The 12455-nt window shown below is 50.3% G+C and overlaps 1 protein-coding gene across 1 annotated transcript in view; it reads right to left on the reverse strand.

The window, feature by feature from the left end:
* Positions 1-12455, reverse strand: part of SMOC2 (SPARC related modular calcium binding 2) — a 255415-nt gene that overhangs the window by 87277 nt on the left and 155683 nt on the right. The window contains exon 8 of the mRNA XM_011999604.1: positions 9962-10148. Coding sequence (XP_011854994.1) covers positions 9962-10148 — 187 coding nt within the window. The remainder of the gene's footprint in view (positions 1-9961; positions 10149-12455) is intronic.

A 12455-nucleotide genomic window follows, 5' to 3' on the forward strand; every position in this document is an offset into this window, starting at 1 on the left:
ACACCTCCCCTCCTCCTACTGCAGGGCTGTACGGAGCAAGCACTTGAGTTGTTTCATCAGAGCAGGAGTGTGTGCACGAGGACAGAGGGTGTGACCACTACCCCCATCCCGCCCAAGGAAAGGACACAAAGGACTACAGGACTTAGATTCCTGCAGCACCAAAGGCCAAAGGCCAACTCATCTCCAATCCACCTCATGAAGCTACAAAAGTTTCCCTCAGTGTTAAAAAAAAAAAAAAAAAAGACTCTCTGGTCCCACTTAGCAACAATGCCAAAGTACAGGTGAAGTCCTGAACAGGTGGGGCTGACATCCAAGAGGGCAGGTGCCCTGGCTGCTGCGGCTGCAGGGCTCGTGGGAGCAGGTGTCTCCGTGGTTCTATTGAATTTGCGGTGGGAACCAGGGCGCCTGTCCCTAAGGGTGTCAGATCCAAATCCGGATAAACAGCTCATAAACACTGACATATGCGTGCCATTCAGCAGCGCTTGACCAAGGCCTGCTTTGCTCAGGTTTTATCCTTGTCCTGGGTGTAAGGCAAGGGGACCCCTCTCACGCAGACCACCAGCCTCATCCAGCGGAGGAGGTGGACATTTAAACAGAGCGCGGGCCACCATGAGAACCTGCCTCCCGGAGCCCCCACCCCAAAGGAGGACGACCTTCTGCACACAGAAGTCCTTCACCGCGGCTTTCACCAAGAAGTGGAGCTTCTCACCGACACGAAGGAGACGCCGGGGAGGTGCGTTACTGGGAGATGGGAGATTCCTGGGTCAGCGCACCCTCTGCCCCTTCCTGTGGACTCGCAGGACCCCAGACGGCCCACACCAACCTTCCTCGCTTCCCCTCCACTCAGCTGACCTCTCGCTGCATGGCGGCTCCCCAGCCCCCGCCCCTCCCGTCCATGCGTGTCAGGCACGTGGAATCCTTCGTGGAGGCCTCCTCAGGCCCTGGCAAGTGACACACTGGGAGACACAGAGTCCGCCGGCACCGTCATGGGGCACAGGCGCAGTCTTGGGGCTCCGGAAAGACTCCTTGGAAAATGAGGAAGATAAGCAGGAGGCCGGCAGGAGGGGGTGTGGGAGGAACGTGCCGGTCCGCAGCCCCGAGGTGGTCAGGAGGCCAGAGTTCTGCCGGTTCTCATCCTCTCCCTCTGCCCTAGTTTCCTTTTTCATTCTTAAAGAAAGGGCTACAAGATCCTATATACCTCACAGAGATCATTTTAGGTTCTATTTTTTTCATTGCTTACATGCTTTTCAGTCATAGAAAATAAAACGAAATTTCTCTCTAAAGGGACATATGTGAAGTGTTCTAACAGAGGCCCCAGAGAGTCCAGCAGCCCCAGAGAAAGGCCCCACCCAGCTGTCATGAGAGTCAGGAACCGCACACTCCTGCCGCCCTTGGCCCCCAGTAGCCTCTTTGATACCAGAAAACCTGCCGCCCGTCACACGAACTTAATTTATCTTTTTGGAATGTGGTTTTTGAAATGAAAGTCTCTGACACACTTTGGCAAACAAGTTATCACATTCTAAGCAAAAGCCATCCTGGCTAACACGTGAAACCCCGTCTCTACTAAAAATACAAAAAAAAAAATTAGCGGGGCATGGTGGTAGGAGCCTGTAGTCCCAGCTACTCAGGAGGCTGAGGTGGGAGAATGGCGTGAACCCGGGAGGCGGAGCTTGCAGTGAGCAGAGATGGCGCCACTGCACTCCAGCCTGGGTGACAGAGCAAGACTCCGTCTCAAAAAAAAAAAAAAAAAAAGTACGGATGGGGGTCAGCCCCAAGAGGTTACAAGAAAGGTGAACTCAGTAAAGGACCTGTTACCCAGCCAGGAATCTCCTAATGCAGCTGCTGCTGCGGCCAGCAGGTGAAAAGTAAAACATTCACCCAGAGATGATGTGTACAAGAAGCTGGCTCCCTGAGGGATTAGTAAGCTCTTATTTTTACCCATGCATGTTAAATCTGTAGAACTAGGGCACTCTCAGGGCTGAAAGATCTTCACTTCAAGCTCTGGGGCAGCATCTTGGGGGCTGAACTGAGACCTACATTAGAATGGACACCTTCCTACCCGAGGGCTTGTGAAGGGTGAGCTGCAAAAAGCCAGGCAAATGTCCCAGCTCGGAATGGATGACATAGACTCTGAGGATAGAGTCCCAGCCCTCAGGGGCCATCTTGCTTCTCAGAGTATCGGAGGGCACACCTGGTTGGAGCCCTGGACTGCTCTGTAGCGTTAGAAAAAGGAAGTGTTAACATGAACTCTGTGTTGTGCTCCTGAAGCCCTTCAGGATCAGTACTTTTATCCTTCACGAGGGCGGCATGAGACTAGATCATTTCTTACCCTCATTCCGAATCTCCTAGCTCCAAAGCAATCTGGAAGCCCGCCACCCTGGATGGGCATTTCGGTTTTGTTCCAAATTTGGGCTAGAGGTAGGTTGCAAATCTCATCACTGATGTTAATATAAAAAAATATATTTAAGTGACAGTATTCTGCTTCTTTTAATGAGTAGTGTGAAATGCCCATGACTTGAAGAATTGGCATTCTCAAGACAGGAGAAAGAGGAGAAATAAGTCCGTTAATTTCAGCTTTGACCTACATCACCATTCTTTTCAATAGGTTTAGTTTAACTTATTTGTATAAGAAAAAACACAAATGTTTCTTCTGTCATTGCCCGTCAGATACCAGGCTCTCTGCCAGGGAGAAATGCAGTCCTATGCCTACACGACCCTCTGCTCACCCCACTGAGAGACACGTGCTGGGGTTGGAGAACAGAGGCTACACACCTCACTGAGACACATGCTCTGGGGTCAGGGAACAGAGGCTGCCCAGATGTGAGGTAGGAACAGCCAGCGGATGGATGGCAGACAGACGAAGCCTTCATCAGCCTCTCTGTTCTGGGCACAAATGCAGAATCTGGCCATCGGCCTGACTCAGCTCAGTCCGACAGCCCCTTCCCACTCTCTCCCCACTACTGTTAGTGGCCCAGGGGAAACTTGCCCCTTGGCTCCCACCTGGACTCTACCATTCATGGGGGCCTGCACTCATGACAGGTGCCTGGACCCCTCCTTCCGGGATCTGCAAACAATGACCAAGATGCCAATTTTGACACAAAAGTCAGGAGCACTAGGAAGGGCTGAAGCCTCTGCCCCTCCTCATGTCTCCTTCAAAGTGATGGCTCCAACTAGGAACTGCACCAGAGCAAGCTGCCCCCGCCCCCGGCTCGTCTAGGCAGAGTGGCATGTGTCTGTGGTCCTTGGGATGAGTCCACCACAAAGCTAATGCCTTTTAATTCTCATGCACGGTGACATGAGGAAAAGAGAGGTCACATATAAAGGACGATGCATTTTGTGTTTATAGCTTCTTATTGTTATTGGATTATTAAATGTTTCTTCCCCGTCAGGAAATTTAGAGGATGATTAAAGAAAACAAACACTTTAACTGCCAACTCAGGTATAAATCAAAACTATGAAGTATCTCCCTGGGACTGTTATTTCAGAAAATTAATAAGAAAATTGCACTGATGGAACAGAGGGTGTTTAAATAGAAATGGGACCTGGCTACTCAGTAATGGCAGAATCACTGGGAGATGAGGACTAGTGAAGCTGGCTGTGGCTTATCAGATACTGCCTAATATTGACTATTTTGCCTGGTGCCCAGTACCCATGTCTCCCTAGGTGATCAACTTAAACCAGTTTAAACCAACTCAATTTTTCTTGCCAGCAGTGGGTTTAGCCATGGGCATATGATCTAATTCTGACCAATGATCCATTAATTAAATTTGCTAGCAGAATTCTAGGGAAGGTATTTTTGGCTCCAGAGAAACAAAGAGATGGGTTCCTGTGTCCTCTGAGCATCTGTGGCATCTGGATGAGATGTCCGGATCTGTTGCAGCCATCCTGTGACCAAGAGGGGAACCTGCCTCATGGCCAAGAAAACAGAATGAGGGTGTCAGGGCAGATTTGGGAGAGGGAATGTCCTCGGCAATATTGCCAGGTGACAGCCTCAACCGAAGCTGAGGCCACTCCACTGCTATGCCTCTCAGCGAGATCACGCCGTCTCTGCTCATTTATATTTATTTGTCAGTTTCTCATCTCACTACATGAAACCAAAAGCTTTCTAACCGATACACTACACCTTTTGATAAAAACTGCACTGGGTTCTGGGGCTGGGCCCTCAGTGGCATTCACCACCTCTGACCGGGCTGGCCTTCTGCAGGCTTCCTTGCTCCCCTACCAACTTCTTGAGGTCTCAACTCTAATGTCAGCATTTCAGGGAGTCGCCCCTGCCATTTCCTTCAAGCTGTGCCCCATCCCAAGTCCCTCTTGTGGATTATTGTTTTTTTTTTCCTCCAGAGCATTTGACATGATACCACATGTTTACTCATGTCTGCTAAGTGTGATGTGTTTGTTTGGCTTATTATCTGCGTCCTCCCATTAGCATGCAGGCTCCGTGGAAGCAGGGACTGTGCCTGTTTTGTTCACTGGTGTATCCCCAGCTCCCAGAATGATGCCTGGAACATTGAGGGCATTCACATGTTTATTGAATAAAAGGTGAATGGATAAATGTGAGTGTTTTTCAGGATTGTTGAGAGATTATATCATTCCTCTGCTAAACTGTCCTGCAGCTTCCCAGGGGAGCTGGGATGTGACGGGTGTTCCAGCCCCATAGTGAGTGGGCCTACTCTGTTCTCTGGCTTCCACCAGCTCTCTAGCTGCTCCCCATTGCCCCTCCCCTATGACACCCCCAGTATTAATCTGTTCTCATGCTGCTGTGAAGAAATACCTGAGACTGGGTAATTTCTAAAGAAAAGAGGTTTAGTTGACTCACAGTTCAGCATGGCTGGGAGGCCTGAGGAAACTTACAGTCATGGAGGAAAGCAAAGGAGAAGCAGGTACCTCTTCACTGGGTGGCAGGATGGAATGAGTGCAAGTAGGGGAAATGTCAGACACTTATAAAACCATCAGATCCATGAGAACAGCACGGGGGAAACCACCTGCATGATCCAATCACTTCCCACAGCATAGGTCCCTCCCGCAACACGTGGGGATTACGGAAATTACAATTCAAGATGAGATTTGGGTGGGGACACAGCCAAACCTTGTCACTCCCCATTCAGACACACCAGACTCATCTCTCCCAGGACTCTGCACTCCCTGCCCTCTGCCTGAAACAACCCTCTCCACCCACTGTGGCTACAACTACCTCCAGCATCTCAGTCTCAGAGAGGCCTGTGCCGGCACCCTGCCCTGCCCTCACTGGGCCCAGCCCTGGTCTTGCCCCACCACCTCTACCATCTTTGTGTCTACCACCTAACTGTTTGCACAAGGAACCAGACCCTGCAGGCTGCCTCTCCTTCCACGTTTGTAACAAAAGCAAGACTTTCTTAGCCACAGACCCTGCTCCATGTGGCTGTGGGCGCCAAGAGGGTAATCCTAGTCCAGCCCTGGGTGCTGAAACAGGAACCACAACAGGTCCCTTCCCCTTTTCTCCCCAGCCCAAGGCAGGTCTGGGTCTGGGCGTTCAGTGATATTCCGGCCAATTAGGGTGAGGCGAAACCACTGCAGGCGGGTGGGGAAGGGTTTTCTCTGCTGACAAACAGAAAAACAGTCTTTCTTTCTCCAAAATACATGATCACTGCTACATATGATGCCCTAACAGCTATGACACGAACAAGCCGCAAAGCACCCCAGGAAGCGGAAGACAGCAGAACAGACGAAAACAACTACCACCCCCTCACCCACTACGACGTCTGACAATTACGTCTTTGAACTGCTGAAATCGTCCAGAACTTCCCTGTCTCTATAGAGTTGAGTAAGAAGTACATTCTGAGACTAGGTAAGTTTGGGGGCTTTCTGTTGGCAGCAAGGTACAACAGTTCTGGGCCTGACGCCCCCCTGGCAGAGTGTAAACCGCAGGAGACGCGGGGCTTCTCCTCTCTTATTCAACGCTATTTCCTCAGTCCCTGGAAGAGGGTTTGAATGTTGTCGACAATCAGTATTTGTGGTGAATGAATGAATGGAAAATAATAAAGGTAAAATCACATGCCGAATCTAAGGAGTTGTCTCCATTTGTTTAATTTCATGTTCTTTCTGAAACTCCAAGAAGACGGAGCTGCCCCCTTCTGTAGGCAGAAATAGGGAACGGGACAGCCAGAGACTTTTCTTTCTACCGTGAAAGCAGGATGAAGTCCAGGCGGAATGAAACCAGCATCGATGGACGGAAAGAGAGGGGTTATTGTGTTCCTAGCCTATCACAATATTGGACGTTGGCAGGTTCTTCAGGGACAACGTTATAAATGCTGATCTCATAATTTCAGAGCCAGTTTGAGGAGCTCTGGGTTTGACAGCTTAAAGATTTTCATTGGCGTGTGTAAAACAGCGTCTGCCAGCGGTCTCCACCTCTGTTAGAGGGGCCTCACTGGGGGCTGGGGCTGCCCCAACTTATATGCACAGTAAACCAGCGAGAGCTCTAAGAGACGCAGAAACATTGCTTCCAAGAAAGGTTTCTCAGACAACAGTACTCCCTGTACACCTAGGCACCAAGATTAAAAAAATCTTGGTGAAACAGGCATTAGTCAGCTTGAGCCCCTGGAAACCACACAATTTCCCCTACAAATGTCTACTGGTGACACTTGATGACAAATTTGGAAAATAATATAGGAATTATTATATAATTCTCACACCAAAACCTTGAAAAGGTTTGTGTTCTCTTCAAGCCCCGCAGAGCACACGGTTTACGTTCTCTTCAGGTCCTGCAGAGCACATGGGTTTGAACCAATCCCCCATATCAGCCCCGCAGAAGCCAAGCCTCAGCCGCTGGCCTCAGCACCCCTGTGCAGTGTCGGCTGAGTGGGGTGTCAAGAGCAGACGGTCAGCCAGGGCGACCGGACAGTGGAGCGCCGGCTAGGAAGGGGCGGCACTCACACGCCAGCGTCATCACACTCCCCAAAGCAGGACTCCCACCGGGCCAGACGGTGATGGGTGGACCCGATCTTGGTGAAACAGGCATTAGTCCCCTTGAGCCCCTGGAAATTACACAGTTTCCCCCACAAATGTCTACTGGTGACACTTGATGACAAATTTGGAAAATAATTTAGGAAGCATCCAAATGGTCATGCCTAAGCATTAGAGGTGACATCAGTGGCTACATTTGATAACATTTACGAGATAATATTTTCATAGATTTTAAAACTATTTTTATATAAATCTAGGAAAAATCAAAGTCAAATTCATGTTACAAAGAGCTGCAAACCCGTTTCTACTCACGGTTATACAATTTCCATGAACACACAGCTCTTGTTCTTTGGGTGCTACAGTGAAATCCCTCACGTTGCTCCAACTCACACAAAACTCGAGTGAACAAGTTATTTTTGTATTTCAGACTCTCGAATAACTTTCATTGCCCTTGTCTTTAGCACAGTCTCATTTTTTCTAAAAATGATAAATTCCGGACACACATGTGTGAATACCATAAAAAGCCATCTTGGACAATGGGTTCTTTCAGCTTATGAAATGCTGAGCTCCCTTTGCCAAAACCAGGAGCAGAAGGAAGTTGCCACTGGTATTTGATGCTGTCCACGTTTCCACCCTGGCACTGGGCCCCAGAGCCACTTTTCAGATTCTGTCTGGCCTGAGTGGGGCAGAGGAGCTGGCGCTGCCTGTGAAGGCGAAGGCCCTGCTGCTCTCCAGCTGCCACTCGGGCGGTTTTGGAGGCCATCCAAGAAACGGTTTCCTCCAACAGCTGAAGCGGAATTTCGCTCTTGTCGCCCAGGCTGGAGTGCAATGGCGGATCTTGGCTCACTGCAAGCTCCACCTCCTGGGTTCAAGCCATTCTCCTGCCTCAGCCTCCCGAGTAGCTGGGACTACAGGCATTTGCCACCACGCCTGGCTAATTTTTTGTATTTTTACTAGTGATGGGGGTTTCACTATATTGTCCAGGCTGGTCTCGAACTCTTGACCTCAGGTGATCCACCCAGCTCGGCCTCCCACGGTTCTGGGATTACAGGCGTGAGCCACCACGCCCGGCCCAGCCACTGGCTTTTACAGGCACCTCATGCGAAAGAGCAGAGGATCACCCGGCGCTGGGTGATCGCGACTTGGAGTCCCAGACCATCCAGGTGAGGAGGTGCAACAACCCCAGCTGATGGAGAGACTGTGTGTGTGAGGGTGCAACACCCCCAGCTGTTGGAGAGATTGCATGTGCGAGTGTGTGGGGAGAGTGTGTGTGTGAGTGTTGGTGTGTGTGGGAAGTGTATGAGTGTGGGTGTGTATGAGAGTGTGTGGGGGGGAAGTGTGTGAATGGGCATGTGTGTGAGTGTGGGGGTGTGTCGGGGGAGTTAGTATGGGTGTGTGTATGAGAGTGTGTGTGTGAGAGTGTGGGTGTGGGGGAGTATGTGTGGGTATAAGTGTGTGTGTGTATGAGTGTGGGGGGAGTGTGTGTGTGTGGGGAAGTGTGTGAGTGTGGGTATGAGTGTGTGTGAAAGTGTGTGTGAGAGTGTGTGAGAGTGTGTATGTGTTTGGGGGATTGTATGAATTTAGGTGTGAGTGTGTGTGTGTGTGTATGGGTGTGGAGGAAGTATGTGAGGGTGGGTATGAGAGTGTGTGGGGAGGAGAGTGTGTGAGTGTGTGTGTGGGGGAAGTGTGTGTGTGGGTATCAGTGTGTGAGAAAGTGTGTGAGTGTGGGTGTTTAGGGGATTGTTTGAATGTGTGTGGGGGGAGTGTGTGAGTGTGCATGGCGGTGGGGGAGTGAGTATGCGTGTGTGTGAATGTGGGTGTTTGGGGGGATTGTATGAGTGTGGGTGTGAGTGCGAGTGTGTGTGTTGGGGGGAGTGTGTGAGTGTGTGAGTGTGGGTGTTTGGGGGATTGTATGAGTATGTGTGGGAGCAGTGTGTGTGGGGGTGGGGGAACGTGTGAGTGTGCGAGTGTGGGTGTTTGGGGGGATTCTATGAGTGTGGGTGTGAGTGTGTGTGTGGGGAGTGTGTGTGCATGTGTGAGTGTGCGTGTGAGGGTGTTTGGGGGGATTGTATGAGTGTGGGTGTGAATGTGTGTCTGAGTGTACTTCAGTGTGTGTGGGGGGAGTGTGTGAGTGTGGGTGTGCGTGTGTTTGAGTGTGTGGGGGAGTGTGTGAGTGCATGTGAGAGTGTGTGTGTGAGTGTGTGTGAGTGTGTGAGTGTGCATGTGTGTGTACTCAGTGTGAGTGTGTGTGTGTGTCCGTGTGTGTGTGTGAGAGTGTGTGAGTGTGTGTGTGAGTGTGTGTGTGTATGGGGGGGAGTGTGTGTGTGTGTATGGGGGGAGTGTGTGTGTGAGAGTACGTGTGTGTGTGTGAGAGTGTGTGTGCACGCGTGTGAGTGTGTGTGAGTGTGTGTGTGTGCGTGTGTGTGTATGGCGGAGTGTGTGTGAGTGTGAGTGTGTGTGCGAGTGTGTGTGTGAGAGTGTGTGTGAGTGTGAGTGTGTGAGAGTGTGTGTGAGTGTGTGTGAGAGTGTGTGTGAGTGTGAGTGTGTGAGTGTGTGTGTGTGAGTGTGTGCGAGTGTGTGTGAGTGTGTGTATGGCGGAGTGTGTGAGTGTGAGTGTGTGTGTGAGTGTGTGTGTGTATGGCAGTGTGTGTGAGTGTGTGTGTGAGTGTGTGCGAGTGTGTGTGTGTGCGTGTGTGTGTGCGTGTGCGTGTGTGTGAGAGTGTGTTGTGTGTGAGTGTGTGTGTGCGTGTGTGTGAGTGCGTGTGTGTGCGTGTGTGCATGTGAGTGTGTGTTGAGTGTGAGTGTCCGTGTGTGTGTGTGAGTGTGAGAGTGTGTGTGTGTGAGAGTGTGTGTGAGTGCGTGTGTGTGCGTGTGTGTGTGTGTGTGTGTGAGTGTGTGTGAGTGTGTGTGCACGAGTGTCTGTGAGTGTGCACGCACATCGGGGATGTGAGGGTTCTGCTTTCCTGGCTTCCACGCCCCAAGCCTCCCGTGGTCACGGAGGTGGGTGCGGCCTATTTACCTTGTGGATGTGCCGGGAATGGGGCGCCCGGTATCCACCAGGACGCACCAGCAGTACCCCGTGGAGGGGTGGCACTGCACTGGCTTGTAGAGGCCGCCGTGCGCACACTCAGGGATCACCACGTTGTCATTCTTGGGCTGCTTGGCTTCCTCCAGGGCAGACTGGTGCTCTTGGTCACAGGATGACACTGTGGGGAAGAAGAAGGAGAAAGGTGAGCAGGATCCAGGGACGTCGTCCCACATGCAGAGCTCCTGGGAGGCCACAGAGAACTGCCAAGAATGGTGTGGTCCTCCTTCACCCCGGGGGCAGGAGGGCCTGCCAGCGTCGGGGCACAGTGGGAGAGGCAGAAGCTTATGGGGAAGCTCAAGCAGCTCCAATTCCCGCAGCCTGGCGTGCTGCTGTGACCCCGGAATTGTCAACAGCATCCCCACAGCGATGGACATTCCTGCTCAAGACGCAGCACAGCTCACAAGTCAGCACGGGCAGTCGCCTGGGAGATGGGATCCACGAGCAGTTCTGACGCCCGCAGGACTCCTGAATGTGACCAGGCAGAACCAGCCCTGTGGCTGGAAGGTCTTCTCTGCTCCCTGCTCTGAGCCACCTGTCATTGAGGCTGGAGACTCCTCAAAGCGGGCCCCAGGGCGAGGTCGTGTTTAGACTCCGAGGCTCCCTGTGTGATCCCTGGGCCCTCATTCTCAACATGCGGTTCATCGCCCCCTCCAAGCCCCAAACGAGAGGATGACTTGGAAGAAAATCCACTCTCTCACCTGGGGCCTCCCCAAGGTCTGACTTAGGTCTAAGCAGAACAGGTGCAGGCTATCTAAAAGTTGTTCAGCCCCAGATCGTGAAAATTTCCACTGCACTATTTCCAAACCAAGCTTTGTTACTGAAAACTGGTAAAGAATAATAATGAGAGGTATTCATACTCAGCCTGTGAACCAGGCATTGTGCTACATGAATACTGAACTCACTCACATGCAAATAAAACAATGACAAAAATTCTAGGACCTCACATTGCCATGTGCAAAGGTTGGTCTCTTTTGGTTAATAAACTCAGTTTCTCCTTGTGTTTAGGTATGTATGTCTGACATCCATCTTCTGCCCGAAATAGTTAAGCCAGGAATACCTGAGAATGAGTGCGTGCTGGCAACCCCTTCCTGACTGGCCCTCACTAGGGGAAGAGCAGTAGCATCTAGGAATGAGAGCCCATGTGACCTATTGGTGGCTGCAGCAGGAACACGCAGGTGGAGCGGCAGGGGCAGCCTCTCTGCTCAGCCTGAAGGGAACTTGGGCTGGGACGTCCCGAATCTCTCCTACTGGAAGTGATTTTCCACAAACGGTGCTTTAAGACTGCTTTGAAGCTGATTAGCTACAGTGTATAGTTTATAGGACTTTTATGACCCTAAAGGGGATATCAGACAGGTGGGACACATTAGGAAGCTGATAAGAGCTGCTCAGCACCGCCAAAGCTGGTGTGGTGAGTCCATATCACAGCTCAGCACAAAGGATTGTTCTGGTTATTAAAAGCGATTATCGGTGCATTGTGGCAGATTGACACAGTTCCACAAATGTTAGCTATTGCTTTGATTATTTTTCCAATGCTAAAAGGATGCCTGGCTTATAACAGGCACTCAATACATTTCTTGAGATAATAAATAATTGTGATGGTATTAATGGAAACCACCCTGATTTTAGCATATCTAGCAACTCTGTTTAACATCTGAGGATAATCAGATACATAATTTTATGATTAGTCCATTACTGACTATATTACCAAATGTTACTATTAGTTTTTGTAAAAGCATATACGTTTTGTGTCTTCACTGCAAGAACGTAAAAACAAATGTTACCTTTTGGACTCTCCCCTATAGTTCTATTCCAAAGTGACTAACAATCACTCTCCCTTGGTGATCTCATACGCTGTATTCAGACACTTGAAAGAGAGGATGATAAACATTAAAGTGAAGTCATCGTGTCTGCTCAGATCAACATTTTTTTGAATAAGCTCAGAACTCACGGGTCATTCAAATCTCACAATAGGTGCTCAAAATCCGTTTAATGAACAAGAGAAGCAGAAAGAAATCTGTCAATGACTGAAGTTTCATGATTCTGTCTTATAAGTTCTGTACTTTTTTGTGGGCTCCAGGTTTTGCTCAGCAAATGCACAGGTGAATCAATAAAACCCACCTCTGGGTTATAGTAAAGAGGCTTTTGCCCCAACGATAACAAGGAAACTGGTAAGAAAAAAAAAGGACAATGATTTGCATTTCTCTCTGAATTGCTCAGTAAGTTATTTTAGGTCATGGAAGAAACTGAGAACAGCAGGGGTTGCGCTAATTTCTGGAGGTTGTTGCTTTGCAGAAATCCTCAGAGCACATGGTGCATCACTCAATGGAACTGTGTCTCCAGAGAGCAGCCGCTGAGGATGGCGGGAACCGCCTCTCCAGCAGCACCCTGGAAACTCAGCACCGCCGTGTTCACGTGACGCCTGTTC

This window comes from Mandrillus leucophaeus, unplaced genomic scaffold (genome assembly GCF_000951045.1).
Source record: "Mandrillus leucophaeus isolate KB7577 unplaced genomic scaffold, Mleu.le_1.0 Scaffold6, whole genome shotgun sequence".
Lineage (NCBI taxonomy): Eukaryota > Metazoa > Chordata > Mammalia > Primates > Cercopithecidae > Mandrillus > Mandrillus leucophaeus.